Genomic DNA, 22,252 nt, shown 5'->3' with positions numbered 1-22,252 from the left:
ATTTGCTTTCAACACAGCTTCTGGTATGTTTTCTATTTGTATTTTGGAATTATGATCACAGTCTGCTAAATGGCATGTGTCACAATTATGATACTCGGCTCAAGTATGAATATTTTCATGCAACTGGAAATCTTTCTTACCTGTAACATATAATTACAGCTTAGACATTAAGCTACTGTACAATGGAAACTTTGCTCCGACAGAGCTGTAGCCACAATAATCAACTAAGGAGTTTAGCATTCTTAGTTTATGCAGATTTTTGTCAGATATTTTGTTGATGAATTCTGTTATTAGATATGTTATTCAGGATATTGTCAATTGTATTTTAAAATTACTTAATAGTATTTGGAACTAAATTAATGTGTTACATATATTTTGTTTTGCTTTAGCTAATTAGAAAATAGAAAATAAATGTTTAACTTTTATAAGTTGTAAAATAATGTTTTTTTTTTCAGCAAGGTATATTAGAGAATAAACATTTTGCAGAAATATTTGATCACTTCTAACATATCATTTCAGTGATGATCTATAATCTTTATTTGTAATGTTAGCATAGATATTATGGAGTAAAAGCTTTGTTACTACTTACCTACTGTAAAACCCATCATTGTACAGTGTTAACGTCTTTCACATCCATATGAATAATGTCGTTTGCTCTCAAAACAGCTTCTGGAATATTTCCTAATGGTGTTTCCAGGTTGCGTACATAGACCTCCAAGAAGTCTATATCGCAGCCTCGAAACTCAGCACAAACTCGAGTATTTTCGTGTAAATAAAATTCCGCTTTTTTACCTAAAATATATAAAATTCAATTTATTATGTGTTACTCCTTTCTAACCTAATTCTTAAATTTTAACACAACCTACAAAAGCTAATCTTCGAATATTAAGAATTCTGTTGCATTTCTTAGAATTTTTAATATGATTGTTGAATTTTACATCTATTGTCAACAGAAATCAAATTTACTTCGACTCCTGTTAATTAAATTCGCGCATAGGAACTGCACTTTGATATTGGCGCCATATTTAAATAATTTCGCGGTTAATTAAACCGATTAAGCAGAAGAAAATAAATATTGGTCAATTTCAACATTACGATGTATCTTTTAGCTATGAAATCTAAATAAAGAGGAAAATAGGAGTGGAAATATGATGATGTCGTACCGACAATTCCAGTAATCACTCGCAGAAATCGTTCACGCAAATATGCACGAGCTGCTTGTTTCTCCGGAGTTGCGAAGTCTAATTTAGTATCGTTTTCATCTAATTTCATATTGTCTTCAACTGCATCGGTCATTTTTCAGAAAGTCTTATTCGACACCTAAAAGTCAGTATGTAATTCCGTATGGCGGAATAACAGGCGACTGCGCGCGCATCTTCACCATACCCGCCAATTTTAAACGTTGATACCTTATCCTTGATATTTTAATGAAGCATAATAATAATATTTAGCTTAACCTAAGCATTCTACGCATTCACCCGTTTCCATTCACTTCTTCTTTCTTCCTATTTCTCCTATTCCCAATTACCTTATCCAACCTAATCCAATACTACTACTATTATCCATATTATCATTATTAGAATCATTATTAGTAGACATTGGATCTTTGTGCAAAATAAAAATTTTCTATTTGAATGGCAACAAACTGGAGTGAAATAGAAATTTATTTTCTCTTCTATAAGTTGAAAATAATATAACGATATTCTTAAATTCTTCTAATATTTTTACTATTTTAAATTACATCTTCTCATTTTATTACCACCCAATATTTGTCTTCCAGGTTTTCGCAAAGTGCCAGAGCTATTAATTTCTGTCCCCCTCCTTCTTTGTTTAAATATTCGGGTACACTTGCAATTCGTATGTATTGATACCTGTTATTGTAAATTATTTTAACGAAGTATATTAAATAGCAAACACGCATGTTTGCTTAAAATGTATTAGAATGATATCAAAGTAATTGATAACTTTCGAAGACACTCGCTTCCGTATATGAATCATTTCACAGCAGATGCCCACATACCCTAATGAGGAAGTTCACATCTCCATAATTAACACATTTCCAATGGTATCTAAGGAACTTTCACAAAGTGGAACATGAGGGCGACCCGCAGGTGCAAAATATTTGTTTAAAGAGCTTCTTTTAGTTTCTGCTCACTCTTGTTTCGAGCATCGTACAGTCACAATGAGTTTCTTGATCTTCGCGTGTCTAATCGCTTCGATTTGTTGCAACAGTGAGTATACAAACGTGGCGAAAGTTTCCGTACATACTCTAATTGTTTCGTTTATATTCTAGTATTAAATTGCAGTACCGCGTCGACGTCGGAAAATTTGAAAATCACCCGGAAACCGTTGGGAACGTCGACCACGAAGAACTATGATAATCAAACGCCGAGAGTACCGAGTTTATGGAGCGATTTGCTATTGCCGAGGCTAAGTCCATCGAAGACAGAAGAATTAAGGAAAGTTACGAACGAGAATGCGAATTCTACAATTAGGAAAAGCAAAATCTTAGGTAGCTTGGCATTTTTGGCTGGTTTAAGCGTTGCCGGTTTAACGAGTCCGACGTCGTCTGTGAAAACGTACGCTAAGCCTCCGTCTGTGTCGTTAAATTTCGATGCTTCTCGAGTTTCACCGCATATTGCTCCAATTTACGGCCCTTACCCGTATGTGTCACATCCTTACATCTTCGCCACTCCTTTCGGATTATACCCCGTGCTGAGCCCAGTGAATTTACAACCGGTCGCCGGACTGCAAAATGATCTTCAATCGTTGGCGCAGCAGGAACAAATACTGAGTTTGTTGGGGAACAAAAAGCCGGCAGTCTTGTTGAACAACAATGACGAATATACAGAAGAGGCCAAGAAGGTCGAGAATGTCAAAACTTCAAACGCCGCCGATGAAGAGGCTGGCGAAGCTGCAGAGTTTGAAGACGACCGCAATGCGGAAGAGAAGGTAAGAATTCGGTAACATGATCAATTGGATCCATACACACGTGACGGTTTTTCATACAACTCTTCAAACACTGGCTTCTGATTTCTTTCAATGTTGGATTAAAAAGTGTATAAACACTTTGCGTGCTACATACATTTTTATTTGATTAGTTATGCTCGACACATACCTAAAACAATTGGAGATGTTAAGTCTATTATAATATTTATTTTCATTTCCTAGAAGATTTTTAATTTTTTTAAATTTTACTTTTTGTTATACATTAGAACGAGTATATTCTGAAATTATGGTGAACAGTGTAACATTCTTGCTATAGAAAAATTAATTTCCTGGATTTCTAAATGAGTTCCTGAAGACGCTGCAAACATAATTTTTAGAACGTCCACTTTTAAAAGCTTAACTGATTTTGAGGCCATTTATTTTTTATATTAATTTAATGTTTCTTAGCTTTATCGTAAATGCATTGACGATGTAATGTATTGTATTGTATGTAATACTGACACTTTAGATATTAAAAGCCGGAACCACCTGCAGCGACCGAAACGGATTAAGGAAGAAACAGAACAATTTATCAGAATACAACCTTGAAGGTTTCAAAGATTCGCTAATGCTCGACAGTCTTCTAAAAGCAAGTAAACCGAAGAAGCATCATCACAGTAACACGACTCAGACCAACTCTACGAATCCTGAAAATCAATCATTCATTTTTCCTCTAACGACAAATCAAAATAGGACGCAGAATAACGAAACAACAACAACAATAACAACAACAACGCCGTTTTATGGATATTACACTGGATATCCGCAAGATATACATCACATCGATTTTACAACGGAAACGAACGAGTACAAGTATCATAATTACGATTCTGTTAATTATAATTTACCGTCCTACGATAAGCCGGGGAACTTTTACTCATCAGACGAAAGGTACAATTACTATTTTAACCCGCCTCCCGACTCTTCGGCTACGAATGAGTTCCCTCGAGAACAAATGCCTGAATATTTTCCTCATGATTTCAATAGATACTTGTACACGCCGTACAATACACCGCCAATTGCTAACAATGGTTTCAGGCCTGTCGCGTAGGCCTGTTACGCATCGTAACAAGGTTCTTTTAATTATCTAAGACTTATTATTCGTAACAGATATTAGAAATTGAATTTCCTGTTAGAAGCGTAAGATTTTTAACATTAAATAAACTTGTCGAATCAAGTAGAAATTGAAGCCTTTGTCATTTAATACTGGGAACGATTGGAGCTGTCAAAATGGCGGGTTCTGAATTTTTTAATTCACTCATGATTCTTCCGACACTTATTCACATTCCTGAGTACATATTGAGATTGTAAAGATGCGTTTGTGGGGAATTGTTCAATAAATTTATTTCAATCGAACATATATTATAATAACTTTTTATTCTTCCTTTGGACATAAATAAGTACATTAATTTTATGATGTAATGTAAAATAGTCAATTTTAGTATTCCGTAAATTGAATATATTAATTAGAGTTCTCACAATCTGTGTGACACAGACACAGATTAAATGTAAATACATACTTATGGTGTTTCAATAACGACATCGTGGGGTGACCCAAGCAAGGACGCATCGACGACTATAGTCAGTTTCGCTAGATCAGTGACAGTACTCTAACACGTATCACATCCTTCAGTTTAGAGAAAAGTTTCGGTTACGTTGCTAATGTGTCGTGGAAAAATGAAAGTGTTTCTGTTATTGTTCGTTAGTTTGGTATTCATCCCTGACTCTTACGTGCTGTCAAGTAAGTATAAGACTCATTAGACGTATATTAGACGATAATAAATGAAATAGAAATGGTAAAATTAAGGAGAAAGTTTACTGGTTGAAATATTTATAAAATACAATACACCATCGTGTAATCGAAAATTAATACTTTACCTACGGGCGACCACTTAATCATTTTCTCATCCTAAAACCAGAAAATTATCTAAAGTGATTTAAAAATTATTAAGCTGCTTTTAGATGTGACACGGTCATTAAAAAACTAATGAGCTTCCAATAGGTACAGTATCAATATTGATATAGCAGTACATTTTTGATATAGCAATTGAATTTTCAAGTATTTATGATATATGCGAGAGCAACTATTCACCACTATTATTTAATATTTATTTTCTCAGAAAGATATTCAACGGAACCCGACGGTTACGTTGACGACTTATCAGAAGGATTCACGGATTTGTCGCCATTGTCCGATGAAATCACCGTATACACTCCTACGACAACGAGTAAACAAAAGGCAAATCATAAATACATGGAGCTTGTCGGTCGACGAACAAGCTACGCTTCGTTATTCGATAATGATTTCGATTCATATCTAAACGAAAATAACGAGGAACTTCACAATTCGGTCACTTCGACTCCAGGTGCGTCACTATTCAAATTATTATTCGATATGACAACGAAGGACAGACAATGGCCTCAGTTTGTGTTTGCCCAGCGCTTGCGAAAAAGGGACGCATTGAATACGCATGATAACGGTGGAAACGGTATGACGAAAAGAGATCAGAAGAAAGCGAAAGCATTAGGACGGTTATTATTAAACAGTGTTTCGAGTAGGACCGACGAGGATACTCAGGATGATTACATTGAAGACGACGACGACGATTATACCAAGGATGCGAACAAAAGGAGGATGAACTGGGAGGATTATCAGAACGAAGATGGTGCAAGCGTGATGGAGCTAATCGCTCTGAACGCGAGACATAAGAAATATATGAGTCAGAACGATGACTATTTTTATTAGAAAAGAAAATATCGAACTCGTCTTAATTAACGTGATTTCATAAAATTTATTATACTAAACTTCATTACTCGACTGCGAGTTTTCCGCATTTATGACGACATTGAATAGACGAAATTTAGAATGGTATGAAGATTAATTGAGGAATGTCAATATACTTTTTAATCTATAATCTTTAATAATCTATTAAAATTGTTGGACAAAGAAAGAACTTTCTATTTGATTTCTGTTTATCGCAATTTGTGTTATCAATCCTACTGCTTATAAATATATTGTTACTACGAACAGTTTCCAGTTTATCTACATTCTGCTGCTAAAGCGAAACTAATGCTAAACGTTTTACATTTGGATGAAAGTTTAGTTGAAAAACAAACGTGTACAACTACTTCGACAATTTTCGATTTGGCAAACAATCAACTCGTTTATCTATTCAGTTTGCTATATTTTATACACTTTCCCATTTAATCGTTAAACGTACTTTCCACTTAGTCTCTCATATATTGCAAAAACGCATAACTTTCGGAATTCACGATACTAACGACGGCGTGCTTCTTTTAGCAGCGCCCTTGATAATGTAATTCGTGCATCAGGGAAGCGTGAGCGTAGCTGTTTGTTTGAACAATTGTTCGCAGGTTGTACAGTTGCTCGTAGCAGCATCGTGACGAAAAGGAAATCGCGATTTTGTGCATTACCGTAGAATCTAACGATAAAACATAAACCCGTGGCAGTTTTAATTGTCGATTAATCAGAGAACTCTTCTAACAGAGGCGACCAATTGGACAGCGTGGTTCACAGGGAAGAAACCTGTTTTATTTTCGGACGAGTTTGGAGGGCTGGGCTTCTCGTCTATTTCGAGAAGGCCGCCACCGCTGGTATTGTGTCTCTAAAGACGCGGATACTTTGCAGCTTTCACGTGTAATTCTTCAAAGAGAAAAATTCTCACTGTTCGTACACCGTGGCTCCTTTAACTCATTCACAAGGAACCCAGCACTATGCCGTAATAATCTTTCGTGCAGACAACTTCAAACGATTGATATTTTAAATATGGACAAGCATCTGCGTTCTTAGATAATAAAATTAATAAGCGTGTAAAATTACCAATTGAATTAAATTCACACGCATCTAAAATGTTTGTTTTTTTTCTGTGCGCTGTGTACGCGCGTTATGGAGGTGTAGTCGTTTCGGTTCGACTGAAGCTAGTATTTTGAAATGAAATTTATTGGGCACTTTCACTGGCAATTTGCATTTAACGCGGCACGTACGAAGTGCGCGCGAAAACTACATATACCTGGTTATTTCGAAGTGTAATATATGTATCGAGGCAGGCCCGATACTTGCACGCCATTGCGTGCGTGATTATGCAATAAGCAAATAGGAAATGCCCGACTTCCTCCGCGGAAGTGTAAAGTCCCTTTTGGGACACTGATAAAATCGCAATGTGCTCGACACTGTGCCCCCCCCCCCCCAAATGCCGCAGGTTCTCTGTCACATAAATAAACAAAAATTGACTTACTTCGTTTCTGCCTTGTGAAAAATTTCTGTTCCGAATATCAACCGTGAAAATTCGAAATAGAATAATATAAAATCGAAATTGTATAAAGCTAAAACGTACCGTTATGGATGCTATTATACTTTAAATTAAATTAAATAATTAAAAGCAAAAATTCGCTCAAAATAAAAATAACTTAATGAAAAATTAATAAAACCAAAACGGGAGAGCCAACATGTACCATTATGGATGCTATTGTACTTCAATCCCTTTGCATTCTCTAAACCCTAAACAATTCATTGGGACGTAAAATGAATGAAATGTGTTCAAAATAAATTGCATGAAAATGTGTTTCGTAGATCTGAACAAAGGTTAATGTCGCCCGCATGTGACTCACATGACAATTCACGTGTAGATGCATTATCTTGAAGGTACAGAGCCGTATCGTTCCGAGTTATGATACTCTGTTTCAGAGATTTCGTCTGGTAACCGGGAAAGCATCTATGCGATCAGATTAGAGCATGTCTCTTTAAGTCTAAATATATACCGAGTATCAGGGTTGAATGCCCTAGGATTTCCGGTCTTCATCGGATGCACTTTGGTTTTCCGTTTTTTTTTTCCTCTACTTTCAGCACAAGCACTCGCGTCTCTACGTTTCTCCACGGTGTCGCTCCTCTCTGCATCTCTCTCCAGGCCGCTCCACACGCGCTTTTTTTCCACACGAAACCCAATAGCCTTGCATCCTCTAGGACACTTCAGGACTATTTCCTGCGTGTCGGACAAGCCGGATGAGAAACCGCAAATGTAAACCCCCACAACGCAGTCTAGTGACACGATAAACGGCCGACACTTACCGTACACAGGATCGGAAAACCAACCGATCAATATGCTTCATTTCGAGCAACAGTGCGTGGCTGCTTTCTTGACGCGTTTGCTACCAGCATTTATTTCAGCAATAGCTTACGCCGTTACAATATTATACTAAATGCACAACCGTACCTAGAAATTGCGGGGCCCGGGGCGAGCTCCATAATTACAAAAGGACAATGCGTACGTTTAACATATTGAAAAAATTGGATGCTTCAACTATTACAGTCGCATTAAATTATTTTTGACCAATTGTAGCAGTAACTAACAAGTGCGAGGCCCGGAGCAAGTTCTGAGGGCGGTACTGACTAAATGTATTGAGACTCGTGCAAAATATGAAAAAAGACATTGTCACCGAAGAGTTATAAATTTTTCGAATATTATGCTCTGCGTTAGAATGATAAATAAGGATATGCGCAAAATTAATTTGATTTTCTCCATGTAGTATACAAAGCTGTGATTGACACATGTATGTGACTCTGCTGGCAAATGTGTTAACGTGCATATTGGTCCTTGGACAGGTTTGAGGAAGTTGGTAACATAGATCGCTAAGCAAGAGTGATAACACGTGTGTTTTCCAAAATCTCTGACTTAATGATTTCTTACTACATTTTTTGACAGCAATTTCAATTTTATTCCATAACCAACAAGTCACAAATGATGGGTTTTTGCAAGAGAGAGCTATGCCACAACCGAAATTTTGTGAAATATTAAAAGTAGTAGGAATATTAAAACTTAAAAAAAAATTAAAAGTAGTCCTTCAATATAAATTTCGTAAGTAAGATAACAATCTTTTATTCAAATTTGTTAATATGACGATACCGTAGCTGGGAAAATGTTTTATTTTTTATTTATTCTTTTAATATTTTTTTGTACGTTCGAGTCTGAAAGTTGGCTTAATAAGAAAATTGAACAAATATTGTCCTCATAACAGAGTATTTAATTTAGAAGTACAATACTTGACAAAACATATGTTTTGAGACAGGAATTTTGTTATATAGGTATAAATTGTGGGACAATAACTAGACACTAGGAGGTAGTAGAATTAACAAAAATTTGATAGTTTAATATAATATTTTGTGGCATAGCCCCTTTTGCATGGAACCCCTCAAATGACCGGTTTCTTACTTTCTTTTTACAATTACTGAAAGTATGTAGATTTTTCTATGGGAAATGGCTATCAATAAATTTCTTTCTTGAGATATTTAAATATCAGTGTCGACGTTACTGTTAAATCGACGATCTACAAAAATTGAAAGACACTCGGTAGCGTGCGAATCATGGTGTGTATTTGAAAATTTATCGGGAGGACCGTTCAGAGACAATAAGGGTGTCGGTTTACCCTTTGAAGGCTGCGCGTCTTGATGTTCCTCGAGGGTGCGCCTCATCGAGTATGCAACGACGTAGCAACAAATGTAGGTACTCACGAAATATTCTGTGGATACACGCGTTTTGGGCTCGGTGCACGTGCACACAGAGACGAAACGGGTCGTTCTGTGTGGTAAATGCACCACGCTCGGGTAAGAACCCCGGCTTCATGCACGAGGGACAAGAGAGAGTGAGAGAAAGAGAGAGAAAGAGAGGCGAGAGACAGCTGTGGGGCAGCTGGCAGCGCGTGCCACGAACCTATGGGGTCTCCTTCAAACGTGGACGACGATGATATCCTATACTTTGTGACATGTAACTAACGGCATGCTTCGAACAATACGATGAACAGAAGCTGCTGATCGATCCTGGATCGAGAAAGAACCTCCACAGATTATCCCTTTCGCAATTGTTTACCAGGCAGCATACCTTCCGCTCCTTCATTGTCCGTCGTTTTCTGTCTATTTGTTCGAAACTTCAAAAAGTACGTTTCGAACAGCAGATAAACGTCCTGAGGTCTCCGGTAAAAATTCTTCAAGTTCTACAATTTATTAGAAATAATTATAAAGACGTTTTTGTGCCAACCTGTTGTCTAAACAAATTTAAATGTATTTTTTGTACAAAACTTCAAACATTACATTTCGAACAGCAGATAAACGTCCTGAGATCTCCAGTAAAAATTCTTGGAGTACTACAATTTATTTAATATAATTATAAAGACACTTTTGTGTAAGCTGTTGCTTAAACAAATTTTAATGTACGGTTCGTATGAACTTTTTTTTACGCGCTCTACTATTAAATTGGGGAAGTAAAGCGACGTTTACAAATGCTCTCATAGATTTTCTCGAGTTAAAGTGACACAATAAATATTGTTGGAGAACGTGCCAACAGCCAAGAGGAGATTGTAAATATTGAAATTTTTCTTCGAGTAGCTCTTGACGTATACAGTGATCCTGCAATAAATTTTGACATCGTTAGGTGGGAAGAATTGACGTTATAAATAAAACTGTCCAGATGATATGGAACACAATTTATCCATTACTTTTTTGAGCAACGGCTGCGACTATTAATATACTCCAATTCGGTAAAACAAACATGCTTTATTTAAACTGAAGAACCAGATACATTAAAATTAATCAGGCATCTATTCTATACAGTCCTCAAATTTATTAGTCAAGTATGTTAGTATGGGGAAAATATGATCCTGTAATTTCGTTAATGCAAACAAACATGTTTTATTTAAATTAAAGAATCCATTATAATAGAATTAATCATACATTTATTTTATACAATATTCAAATCTGTTATTCAATACATTAGTGTGGGAAACATGATCCTGTAATTTCGTTAATGCAAGCAAACCGGTTTCATTTGAATTAAAGAGTTTGCTACAGTATAATTAATTATATATTTATTTTATAAAATTTACAAATTTATTACTCGAGCAGGTTAGTATGGAATAATTCTGCAATATCGTTGATGCAAACAAACACGTTTTACTTTAATTACAGAATCTGTTACAGTAGAATTAATTTAAAATTCTGTCGTTTTATTAGTGCGGATCGTTTTGTTAAAACATGGAGTATAATAGTGAGCCAACCGGTGTGCGTTGAATTAACATTTTGCTACGGTTGGCGACTGAACATTTCCCGTTCCTTTGTTTAATTTGTTCTCCGTATTTGCGGAAAGAGCGCAGGAGGTGCTGGGGCATTGTGCGAGATTGAACGGGACGTTGGGGCTTCCTTGAAAGTTTTCACCCGCTCCAAAGAAAAGAGATCAGCGGGTTCAAAACCTTCGGGGGAGTGTTTCGAGCCAGTGAACATCTGCCGTCGTGTGCAGCGATAATAATTCGAACAGCTGATACTCCTCGTCGGATCATCGCCTTGCTTCGTGGATCCTGTAGAACCGTTTCGGGCCAGTACTCTTCGAAGGCTTCCGAATTTCTGGCACCGTCACCTCGTCTCTTCTCGGTACGTTAACTGCCGTTGTATTTTTGTCGGCGGAGTCGTCAGAATTACAACAAAAACGAAACAAGAAATCCAAAGGAAGCAAGAGACGGTTGCACGCGTTCGAATCCTAACGGACAACGACCATTCTTCCGTTTATCAATCGAATCAATAACTATATCGTACTTTCTTAACTTTATTAATTAATAACTTACCTAATGAATAACTATATCATACTAAATCAACTCGAGTATCAATCACTATACCATATTTTTAACACGAGTGTAGATTATTCTAAATAATCTAATAATTATTTTAATGAACCGTCGCTACTTCTGTTAGGCGTGGAAATGCTCGCTATAACGATGAGTTGTTACAACCGTTTATTTATCCAGGATGCTTAACACGTTCGTAACCATCATTTGTTTCGGTTGGTGATTAAAGTTCTCGTAGGCACACTATGCTGTGGAATATGTTCGAAGCATGAAAGAGTGTAACAAAGAAATCACATTGACTTTTTGAATGTGTACGCCATGCCTTACTGCTGCAAATAGGGACGCGTGCAAAAGTAATTTGGTTTCTTCACGCCAAATGCAGAGTGGTCGCCGCAAGTGTTAATTCCTTTTTTTCCCACCGGAAATGTGAATAATAGATACAAATGTGTTCTTTTGTTACTTCATCGTGAGAAATCAATTTTGAAACTTTAGCAGTCACGAAAGTACTTACTCGGTACTTTCGCAAATTGCCTTTGAAAGTGGCTGACACTACTTAAGTGGCTTACTTGAAGTAAGCAATTATACTAGTCAGAAATATGTCAAAATTTTGCGATTAAAAAGCAACAGGAAATTTATTGAATTCTTTCTAAATTCGTAATCATTCGATGAGTATAACAGAGCTTTAGCGAATGCCCTTTAAAAATTATTAACTGCACAACGTTTCTAAATGTTCATCATTTACACAATAAAAGTCGATTATTTATCATTATTTAGACAATAAGAGAATTCTTTGAATTTTTCAAACACAAAAATTTTAAGCATTTTTAGTGACTTTTTTAAAATTCGCAATAATCATCCTCTAAAAATGGTTAATTCTACGGGGTTTCTAGTTCATAATAAGATCTTCATAATTTTTTAAAAAATATATCGAAATTTTGTGATTGAAACTAAAGAAATTTTATTCAATTGTTTCTTTTGCAATCCTTCAGAAATTATCAATCCCACAGTGTTCAAAATCCATATTATATATAATTATGTGTGACAATCAGAGGATTCTCCAATTTCTTAAAAAATATATCAAAATTTAAGCATTAAAAGTCCAAAGGTATTTTGTCGAATGTTGTCTAAATTGAAAACTGTTTAAAATACAATGTCGCTTAATATTGCAGCTAAGGAGATTCTCCGATTCATTTCTAAATATTAAAAAATAATCATTAAATATTACAGGGAAAGAATTCGAAGCCTTTTCCAGGGGTGAAAAACGTTTGAAGATTTGTCAACACGTCTCGTGCCGATTCAGCCGCCTCGTCACCGGTGCCTCGTCCTGCCGTTGTTACGCTACACTACTGGCCGGGCTCGGTGGTGGGGGTTCGGCTCGGCCAATGGGAAGTGGAATTACGTAGGAACCCGGCGAGCTGGTGTGCGGCACGGTAACTTAAAGGTAGCTCGGTACTCGCACGTGGGCCTTCGTTCGTGTCGGATGTGTGCGCGCAGGGAAAATCGCCGATTGCGAAGAGACATCAGTTACCACGTACGTGTCGTCAACAGTGCATCGCGTCTAATTATATGTGCACACAATTAACACGTGCAAACATTCAGGAAATCGTCTTTCCCGTTGGGCCGTGCTAATCATTCAAGAACAAGAAAGAAGGAAAAAAAGTCTCGCGAGCGAGCAGCTGTTTCTTCGTGTGCATTGTTAATCCACGAATCTCGCCGAGGCCGCCAAGAAAAGGAAAACAAGGGGTTACTTTATGTGAAATCCTTCCTGGTGTTTTCCCGTTCGGATTAATCACGAGAGAGATATCACAAGTGTGCCGAGGAGCCTGATAGGTGCGTACCAAAACAGCTTGATTGAATTCCACGTAAATATTTTCACGCGGTTGCCCAATCGCGTCCCAGTCGCAGCGATCTTTGGCAAAGATATCGTTGAAAAAGGGCTCTGGCTAGTGTGCTCGTTACACAACGAAAATCTTCTTTCCTCGTGAATTGCCATTTTGCTCTCTCTCTCTCTCTCTCTCTCTCTCTCTCTCTCTCTCTCTCTCTCTCTCCACCCGGTTCGTTATGGGTTCTTTGTGATCGAATTGAAAAGAGTGTTCTCGTCGAACAAAGACAGACGTTTCTTACGCGAAACCGTGTGTGTAACACAGGAGATCGGGAGACGTAAGTTGCACGTCGAACAAAGTCTCGAATCGGGCCCAACGCTCGGAGCCCGTTTCACTACATTATTATTCCATTCTGGAAATGCTGTTTACCCGATGGCCAAATGTTTCGGCGCGGCCATCCCGTGCGTTCGTAAAACGATCTGCTTATTCTCTCGGTCGGTCTTGTGTTCCACCCCTATTGCAGCGGTCTCGTCACGACAAAGGGGGTACACGGCGACGGGCACGTGTACCACGACGTTTATTAATAAACCTCGACGTCGGCTCCGACGATTTCTCTTTAGCAGCAGGCCTGGAAACGCGCGCAGGTGATTACAGCCGTCTGGCGTGAAGAATAAGAGAAACACTATTTTTCTTTCCGTGTCTTTTCGGACCGAACGCGAATTTGCTGCGGGGAATCAACCCACGCAATACACATTTAATTAGGGTACGGAACCCAATTACTGTAGGGGTACCGATTACTGTGCCTACGTTCATTATACGTATTTTTGAAGCATAATGAATATTAAAAGAGAGATATTACATTTTTTTTTATTAAAATCAGTTAATATATATGTTATGTATCTCTTTTTAATATTCTATTTAAATCTCTATTTAATAGATTTAATCTATTTAATATTAAGGTAGGCACAGTAATTGGGTCCCTTACCCTAGGTAAAGACTGAAATAAATTTACCCTGCTTTGATGAAAGTTCATACATACATTGGAATTTGATTAGCTAACATTCAGTTGACGAGATTCAGTTCGGCGTCTAATGCAATTTTTGGGCGGATTGTTAAACAAAGGAGTGAACTGTAGGCTTCTCTGGAACTTTGGCCTTTGCGACTTTGGCCGAGAAGATATTTTGGTTAGTTTCGTCGAGCGCGTGGCAATGGGCCAATGTCGTTGCGCGAGGCTGCACCGTGATCGAGTCGTGATGTAGATTTTTGAGGAACTATTGGAAATTATTTTTACCCGTACAATTCATTTCCCAAAATATTAGTGGCCCATTTTTTACGAGCATATTCAACCACGAAAACAAGAACATTTTTCACCATGTACAGGTAGTCTTCTTTCTAAATAATTGAATAATACGTAGGGTGTTTGGGCGACATCTTTAGCAGGAAAATTTTAGACGCTGAACTTTCGCTAGTCTGTACAATAAGTACGTTCATGCCGGTGTTCTGGCCTTCGAACGAAATTTCGTAGAATCCAACTGTCCAATTTATTTATGGTTGACACTTATTTCTGTTGATTTATGAGCTACCCGTCATACAATGATCGTTGACACCTTCCAACGACCATAACGACACGACAACGGCGAGCCTCGTTACCTGAATGGTTCGAGACATTTTTCCCGACATCGGCCATCGTCCATTAGAGTCTGGCCGGAAAATGTAGTTGTTTGGCAGGATCTAGAGAAAAGCAGTAATTTTGTGTAATCGCATTTTTAGAAACGAGCCTGTGGAAAGTCGAGATCGCCAGCGTTCCTTTTGAAGGAATCGTTTTATTCCACTTGATGCGAGGATTCTTGTGCACTGAACCAAATGCACAAACGTTCCCGTTTTCGATAACTTTCTAATTTTGAGTGGTGCTTAGATCTCGCGCACGCAGCGTCCTCGCCTTTAAAGTCTCTCACACCATTGCTTCAGACAATTCGCGAAAGCCTTTCTCTGAATTATTTCTCTTTGCTATTATTTCTCAAAGTATGATAAATACTGCAGTATTTACTCAAGGTATACGACGATTTCGTGGCTGTCGTAACTTGATCCATTCTAGCTTATAGATCCATTGAGATAAATTTATATAGCAATATCCTTCAATGTGTTCTTTAATTCATTTCTTCGGGTCAACGTTAATCTTCCACTTGGATAAATAATTTGGATAAAACGAATTTGAATGGAACGTTTGTAACTCTGGGTCAAAATCGACCCAAGTCCCGTCGAGCAAGGGTTAAAGAGTTTGTTTCCCGAAAGATTTGAAATCTGAAATGAGAGCTACCCACCGTTTGTGAAATACATATAGAGACAATGAAAAGTGCAATGAACTTCGCGGACCGTGATCAAATGTTATGTTAACACGTTACCAGCGATTACTTCATAGCTCTTAAAAGTCTACTCCTAAGTATAGGTCACAGCTCTAACGATCGCAAAATAAATGCTTCAGTATCATCAGCAGTTCGTATTGGGAACCAACTATTCACCCCAGTAACGTAATCTAATAATTTCTTTTGGAACAATTAGTTAAAAGATTTGTATAGTAATCGTGAAAGATACTATTAAAATATGATTATACTAGGTACATTTTTTGCAGTGGGTAATTTCATTCGTTACTGTTTCTAAATTCATCTTTTTCGCATCCACAAGTCCATGACCCATCAAACACGGTAGACTTCCATACAGTACAGTAAAAAAGAACCATTTAAAAGGCTCTTTTTATATACTTTTTTATGGCAGTAAATTTACAGCAAATGAATGAAGCATTGTTTAAAAAGACTATACGATTACTACCACAAAAATGCATAACTTATCACGCTTACAATGTATAACTTTATGTGTTCACACTGAAGAATTGAGAAACTATTAGCCATAACGCTTATAAGATAACTACTGGAACAATTGCCCTATAGGTGATTTAAGGATTACCGAATGAGTAACGCAATATCTTTAGAACTGAAAGAAGATTTCTATAACAAGTCCGGATGACGCTATTAATTTACAAACACGTATACCCACAAACTTTGCTAGACTCCCCTCGTCTTCGGGTGTTTATAAATTTATCTTCCTCGCGCCCTGGCCAATCGGTTCGTCAAAATTATTCAAGATGTTTACGAAAAACACCGGATTCGGTTGCATCATATCCGGTGAGAAATTGAGATATTCGAGTCCGCGGGAACACGGGGCATTAATCAAGCATATACATAATACGGTTGTTGCTTCTACGGTAGTCGTATTAAAATTAAAAACAAAAACAAAAAAGAGAGAAAAAAGGGAAAAGGGCCTTTATGCTCGAGCGAGGCTCCCGGGCGTAGTTTGTGTGACCGGCTCTAGGATGAGGAAAAAGGGAGAAAGAGCAACGGTGGTGGTGGAGGAGGAGTCCGATGGCAGTACAACAATATGATTATACGGCGTGCTGCACCGGTTTTCTGCAGCAGCTGCCGTCGTTTTAGGGGATCGGACAGAAACGGACGACGAAGGGCCGTTCTCGTGAAGTGGTGCACTATCACGGATGGTTATGGTGTTGGTGAAGGCAGGTGGGGTGGGGGGTTGCAGGAGGGGGTCGGAAGAGAATCGTAGGGCCCACTTCGGAGGGTCTGTGCCTAATGTGCACAATGTGAGTGCGAGAAGGATGAAGCTATCGGCCAGGCCGAGGAAAAAACCGAAAGGGAGACGGAAAGAGAGAGGGGAGAGAGAGAGAGAGGGAGGACCCCTTCTGTAGGCATCCATCCATCCAGGCACTATCCTCGCCTGCAGCATTGCAGAAATTCGAAAGCCGAGCCCCGGGTACGAAAAATACCCTGCCCTATACCTAGACCGTCGGAGCAGAGGTTTGCTCCTTGTGAGAGGAGCAGAACTGGCTCCCTTTTCAAGACCGTTAACAAACCTTGAATGGAGGTCAGGGTCCCTTCTCCTTCTTTCCCCTTTTCTTCCTCGTGGTACCTTCTTCTGTATCCTTCCTACGGCCACGCCGGTTCGGCCTGTTCCTCTTCCTTTTGCTCATCCGGGCTTCAGGTTTTTCCGTCGACGCGCGAGGCAAGGGTTCTGCTTCCGCGCTCATAGGGGGATTTTTTGATAGCTGTGTAGTAGTAGCCTTTTGTATACGAGCGAGAGAAGCGGATTGAATCCCGAGGAATCGACGGAGAGCACACAGTGGAACGGCAACTTCGCCGAGTGTGTCAGACTAGAAGGGAGTTTATTTTTATCAGGGTCTTTCGACGTCGAGCGACGCGTTAGGCAGATCTTCGGCCGTGAACGTGTGTCTCTGTGCGCGAACGTATGCGATCATTTGTTTGTGCATTTCGCCAGGATCACGTGGAGAGGGGGGGGGGGGGGGGCTGCGATTCGTCGATTGGTCGCACGCGTTTTCTGCTACGAGCGCCGGCTACTCCCTGTTGCGTCGCGCTTCTTCGGATTTTGTTTCTCCTGAATAGTATGCGTGACGAGCAAACGCCGCTACACGGACTGCTCCTTACGCATGCGATACTCGTGCTTAGACGGCGGATTTTTATGCCAAATAACAATGGTCCAAGTCAATTATCAGAAACAGAAGTTACGTACATTCTCTTTCGATAATTTTTCTAAATTCGAACAAATTGCGTTCAACAGATTTGATCGAAATCTTAAAAATTGTCAGTGTTACGTGGAAAAACACAATGTTTCGTCGTATGATTTTTTGTAATCAATAATTAAACAAATTACCTACAATAATTTGATTAGCAAAACTGACAATTTTTTAAGATTTTGAAAAATCTTTTAAGGCAGGTTCATATGTCACTAAAGGCTACAACATATCCAAATTTGAAACAAATCCGAAGCACAGATTCCGAAAAGTGTCCGATCTCGCGTGGAATGATTCAAATTGGAACAAATTGCAGTAAAATAGAAATTTATTTTCTGTCTTAATACACTGTTGACCGGCAATTTTACGCAGAAGCTATCTCATGTCACCAGCTATTATTTCGTAATTGAATGCGGAAGTAAAAGAATCTAAATAAACTTCAATAAACTTTGCATTATACATAATGCATTGAAATGAAACTATGGACATATCTTTTTTATCACGAGTTAACTCGTGATCGGTGTACAACGTTTGGGCATGAAAACACGAGTTAACTCGTGCTCGGTCAACAATGTGTTAATAGGTTCAGTAGGTTGAAAATACTAAAACAATATTATTAAATTCCACCTGTGTCACCTCTAATTCACTTTTGTCATAAATGCATAAAATTCACAGTCTAGTTAGATTGCAGATTTTATGCATTTGCGACAAAAACAAGTTGGTGCAATTTAAAAGAATTTGAGAATGGCTATATACTATTTTCAACTGACTAAGATTATTTAAAGAAAGAACGAAATTTTTATGTGGCTACTGTCTCTTCCAATTGACGCAGACAATTCTGATTTTGCATAAAGACACCTAGTTTATACGTAAAGTTTTAAGAATAGCTCCTACAATTCGCAACTTGGACAAATTTTTCCAAGTCAGTGGAGAAAATTTACCACGTTTATACAGTCAAAATAGGGACAGAATTCGTCACTATTAGAGCCCTTGCAACAATGTCTTTCCCACGTGCTCGGTCCGATGGAACGGTGATTTCAACGCCTCGGGGGAATACGCGTGAAGTGCACCCTTCGGCTTCGCTTAGGGCTTTATCGCGACCCTAACGTCTTAATCCTACACGTTAGAAACGCACAAAGTGTTAGTCGTAAGAATTGTCCCGAAAGTTCGTTACGTTTTCAATTAATGCGCACAATAGAAATTCAGACAGTGCTTCCCTAAGAAAGCACATAAATGGCATAATTAAGTAAGCGGGAAGCTTATCGAACAAATCGTTGTTTTTGTATGCTCGTGTTATCTAAAAATATGAAGCATGCAGATTGCGAAAGAAACTTTTGGGACAACCAAATAGTTAATAAATCATAGTTAATTAGCAGTACTAGTAATACTGTAATTTTCTTGTTAAGCATTAAAATTATAATTTCTGATCAATTGATACTACAGTGGAACCTCGATTATGCGAACTAAACAAGGACACTTGAACGTTCGTATAATAGAACAGTAACTTAATTAAAATGATTTTTACAATAAACAGTGTTACATATGCATCAGCTGATCTATATTTTGAAGCTTGTTGGGATGATACTACAGATATCATCGGTTCGGATAATCGAGTTTCCATTGTATTATTAACTGTTGAAATTTTTTTCCGGAAAATACATGGTAAATCAAGGTGTTGTGTTCGGATTAGGCTAGTCCCCCTATATGGAGGAGCATTTTCGTTAGACTAAGGATGTGTGTTGTATATTATTTTCAGATACCCAAGTCTCTAGTCATCTAAATGCAGCTAACCTTGTGACGTAATTAGCGTTGATCAAAGTTCCAAAGAAAGTGTCAAAATTGAGCAAGTCGTCGTTCCATCTGGCGGTGATCTCGCCAAAATTTGGAGGATGTTGATGCCTGGTGCCGCTGGTCTCAGTGCCGTCGGCGCGGTGGGTGCCGTCGGGGCGCCAGGGCCGGACGAATTAGTCTCGAGCCTGGGCGCTTTAGCTGGGACCACGCCGCAACAAAAAGACACCACCTGGACGAAATTATTCGTCGGTGGTCTGCCCTATCACACCACCGACAAAAGCCTCAGGGAGCACTTCAACGTCTACGGCGACATCGAGGAGGCCGTCGTCATCACCGACAGACAAACGGGGAAGAGTAGGGGCTACGGTTTCGTAAGTATCTTCCAAACTTATCGTTGCATTTGATTTTTCTTATGGTTGTGTTGTTTTGATACCTATTGTGATTTGTTTTGGAGTTCATGAACGTGCTTAGAGTGAGTAGTTTTTTCCTCTTTATGGTAGAATATCATTTTTCTTTTTCTCATACGTAGAAAATCCGTGAGAAAATTAATTCTTTTCTTAGGATATTTGAGGTTTTTTAACATTTTCTTGTTAAAATATTTAATTGACCCTTACATACTTATCGATTTAGGATTTTCCTTAATAATTAGCAGACGGCTCATTTATGAAGCTACAATTGGAAGTAATTAACACTTTACTGAATTTTGTGCGTTTCACACAAGTTTTCTCTCATATTTCATTCATAGAGACCATCTGCGTTGTTAACAATAATTGTTAGTGACTTGATAATGAAGTTTCCACCGTACACTATACTCTAGCTCATTTCAATACCAATAAATTGATATTTGGGAACATCAATTTTGACAGTCATTTTTAAACAATTCAATAAAACGAAGCATCAATAATCGCAGCAATCGATGTGTTAAATAATTTCGTATGCGGGCAATAAAAACGAGAAAGTTAAAAAATTGGTTTTAATGCACATTTAAAAATAATGAATGCTCACAGAGAAAAATACGCTTTGTAAATCGTATTTAAATAATTTCCTACATGGGTAATAAAAACGTATCACGCTGTCTCTATTTAATTGATTAGTTTCTTAATTTTTACTAGCGATCGTATGTACGTATTCGTGAATTGTGGAATAAATTCTATGTTTTCGGTGCGTTTCCAACAGAAAGAATAAAGAAATTGCTGTTTGCTGTATACGTTAAAACGAGTGCGTTAAGGGAGCGAGGAAAGATAGTGGTTCAACTTATTACGATAACATAACCAGTTTGTTGTACGCTCGTATGTAAAAAAACATGTTTCAGCTTTCCGCTAATGATAATGTTCTTTCTTCGTTGGTTCTATTCTATTCTATTATCGGTACTCCACTTATCACGCGTACATATACATACGCATCGCTTATCGGAAGGTAATATGGAAATTCGATTGTTTATTAACCTGTTTGACCTGCGCTATTTGTTACAATCATGGGAAATTCGTTCTTCGATCACTAGGTTGAATATATTTTTAACATTTTTCGTCTTTTACTATTTAAAATGTTTATTTTCAACGAAAAATTGGTAAGTAGAACTTCGAATTACGATATAATAAAAAGACAAATTAGAAAATAAAAATTGTCTACATCTGTTAAAAAAAAATACAGGATCCACTTTGGAAATTCTTTCTTCCTTCAACAATTTTAAAAAGTTCAAAATAATATATCAATCCTCTTAAATTATTTAAATCTTGCATTATTCGCATGGGGTATTTTTAATTTCCCGAGGATAAGATAGTTCTCACTACTATTATTGCTTAACAATTACTTAGCCTGCACATAGTCTAGAATATGTCTAAAAAAAAATGTCAAGAATTACAAAGATGAGCAGTGTGATACTCTACGCGAACAATAACGTAAATATTTCTCTCGTGAGCAACGCAGAACTCTTTCTACCGGTTCAAATTGCAATAATTTTTTTGATATAAACGCACAAAATTCACGGTCTAGCGATGACCCAAGTCGAGTTGTGCCAATGAGAGGTCAGAGCCAGGACCCCCATAGAAGCCCCATACATATAGAAAAGCGCGAATCAAGTGGGCCATGTGTACAAGGTACACAGAGAGGAGTTTGAACCGGTGGCCATAGGGTGGGGGGTAAAAAATGCCCAAGATCCAGGTGGAGCAGTGGGATTAGCCGAATAATCGATCGGATCTGCACGCAGGTGATCATGGGAGACAGACCGGCAGCGGAGAGGGCGTGCAAAGACCCCAACCCCATAATCGACGGTCGCAAAGCAAACGTCAACTTGGCGATTCTTGGAGCTAAGCCCAGGGGTAATCTACAAGCGAGTAAGTTTGCTCACCGCGATGTACGGTCATTCAGTGTATGTGGATTGCGCAAGGCATTAGAAACAGATTCAGCAGGTTCGACGGTAGCTGTTTGAGTT

General features: G+C 38.1%; 4 protein-coding genes across 7 annotated transcripts in view; 3 read left to right on the top strand and 1 right to left on the bottom strand.

Moving 5' to 3' along the window:
• Positions 1-584: 584 nt before the first annotated feature.
• LOC143365630 (gem-associated protein 7) lies at positions 585-1,533 on the bottom strand. Its single transcript, XM_076805981.1, has 2 exons — positions 1,164-1,533; positions 585-792 (listed from the first exon to the last, which is right to left on the bottom strand). Exons 1-2 carry the CDS (start codon positions 1,294-1,296, stop codon positions 605-607), a joined length of 321 nt encoding a protein of 106 aa, XP_076662096.1. The 5' UTR covers positions 1,297-1,533; the 3' UTR covers positions 585-604.
• Positions 1,534-2,079: 546 nt separating this feature from the next.
• LOC143362753 (uncharacterized) lies at positions 2,080-4,122 on the top strand. Its single transcript, XM_076803177.1, has 3 exons — positions 2,080-2,231; positions 2,294-2,952; positions 3,458-4,122. Exons 1-3 carry the CDS (start codon positions 2,183-2,185, stop codon positions 4,037-4,039), a joined length of 1,290 nt encoding a protein of 429 aa, XP_076659292.1. The 5' UTR covers positions 2,080-2,182; the 3' UTR covers positions 4,040-4,122.
• Positions 4,123-4,532: 410 nt separating this feature from the next.
• LOC143365629 (uncharacterized) lies at positions 4,533-5,860 on the top strand. Its single transcript, XM_076805980.1, has 2 exons — positions 4,533-4,729; positions 5,109-5,860. Exons 1-2 carry the CDS (start codon positions 4,651-4,653, stop codon positions 5,732-5,734), a joined length of 705 nt encoding a protein of 234 aa, XP_076662095.1. The 5' UTR covers positions 4,533-4,650; the 3' UTR covers positions 5,735-5,860.
• A 7,187-nt stretch (positions 5,861-13,047) lies between these two features.
• Positions 13,048-22,252, top strand: part of LOC143365626 (RNA-binding protein 38) — a 41,020-nt gene continuing 31,815 nt past the window's right edge. For 2 of the 4 annotated variants that reach the window (XR_013084574.1, XM_076805972.1), the window contains exons 1-3: positions 13,048-13,443; positions 19,787-20,192; positions 22,028-22,154. Coding sequence is in view for 3 of the 4 variants with exons in the window: in XM_076805972.1 (XP_076662087.1) it covers positions 19,920-20,192; positions 22,028-22,154 (400 nt within the window). In the remaining variant the exon portion in view is untranslated. Of the gene's footprint in view, positions 13,444-14,691; positions 14,817-19,786; positions 20,193-22,027; positions 22,155-22,252 lie in introns of those variants that run through there. The other 2 variants (XM_076805974.1, XM_076805973.1) reach the window with 2 other exon arrangements.

Source organism: Halictus rubicundus, chromosome 2, assembly GCF_050948215.1.
Source record: "Halictus rubicundus isolate RS-2024b chromosome 2, iyHalRubi1_principal, whole genome shotgun sequence".
Lineage (NCBI taxonomy): Eukaryota > Metazoa > Arthropoda > Insecta > Hymenoptera > Halictidae > Halictus > Halictus rubicundus.
The sequence above is the reverse complement of the archived record's forward strand: the minus strand, read 5'-3'. Positions and strand labels throughout refer to the sequence as shown.

What these genes read in the sequence shown, in the direction of transcription:
- LOC143365630 (XM_076805981.1), bottom strand. Translation starts at nt 1,296, where the DNA reads ATGACCGATGCAGTTGAAGACAATATGAAATTAGATGAAAACGATACT. An exon ending in AGTGATTACTGGAATTGTCG is followed by an intron (nt 793 to 1,163) that starts GTACGACATCAT and finishes TATATATTTTAG; the next exon opens with GTAAAAAAGCGGAATTTTAT.
- LOC143362753 (XM_076803177.1), top strand. Translation starts at nt 2,183, where the DNA reads ATGAGTTTCTTGATCTTCGCGTGTCTAATCGCTTCGATTTGTTGCAAC. An exon ending in CGCTTCGATTTGTTGCAACA is followed by an intron (nt 2,232 to 2,293) that starts GTGAGTATACAA and finishes TTTATATTCTAG; the next exon opens with TATTAAATTGCAGTACCGCG. An exon ending in ACCGCAATGCGGAAGAGAAG is followed by an intron (nt 2,953 to 3,457) that starts GTAAGAATTCGG and finishes CTGACACTTTAG; the next exon opens with ATATTAAAAGCCGGAACCAC.
- LOC143365629 (XM_076805980.1), top strand. Translation starts at nt 4,651, where the DNA reads ATGTGTCGTGGAAAAATGAAAGTGTTTCTGTTATTGTTCGTTAGTTTG. An exon ending in TGACTCTTACGTGCTGTCAA is followed by an intron (nt 4,730 to 5,108) that starts GTAAGTATAAGA and finishes TTATTTTCTCAG; the next exon opens with AAAGATATTCAACGGAACCC.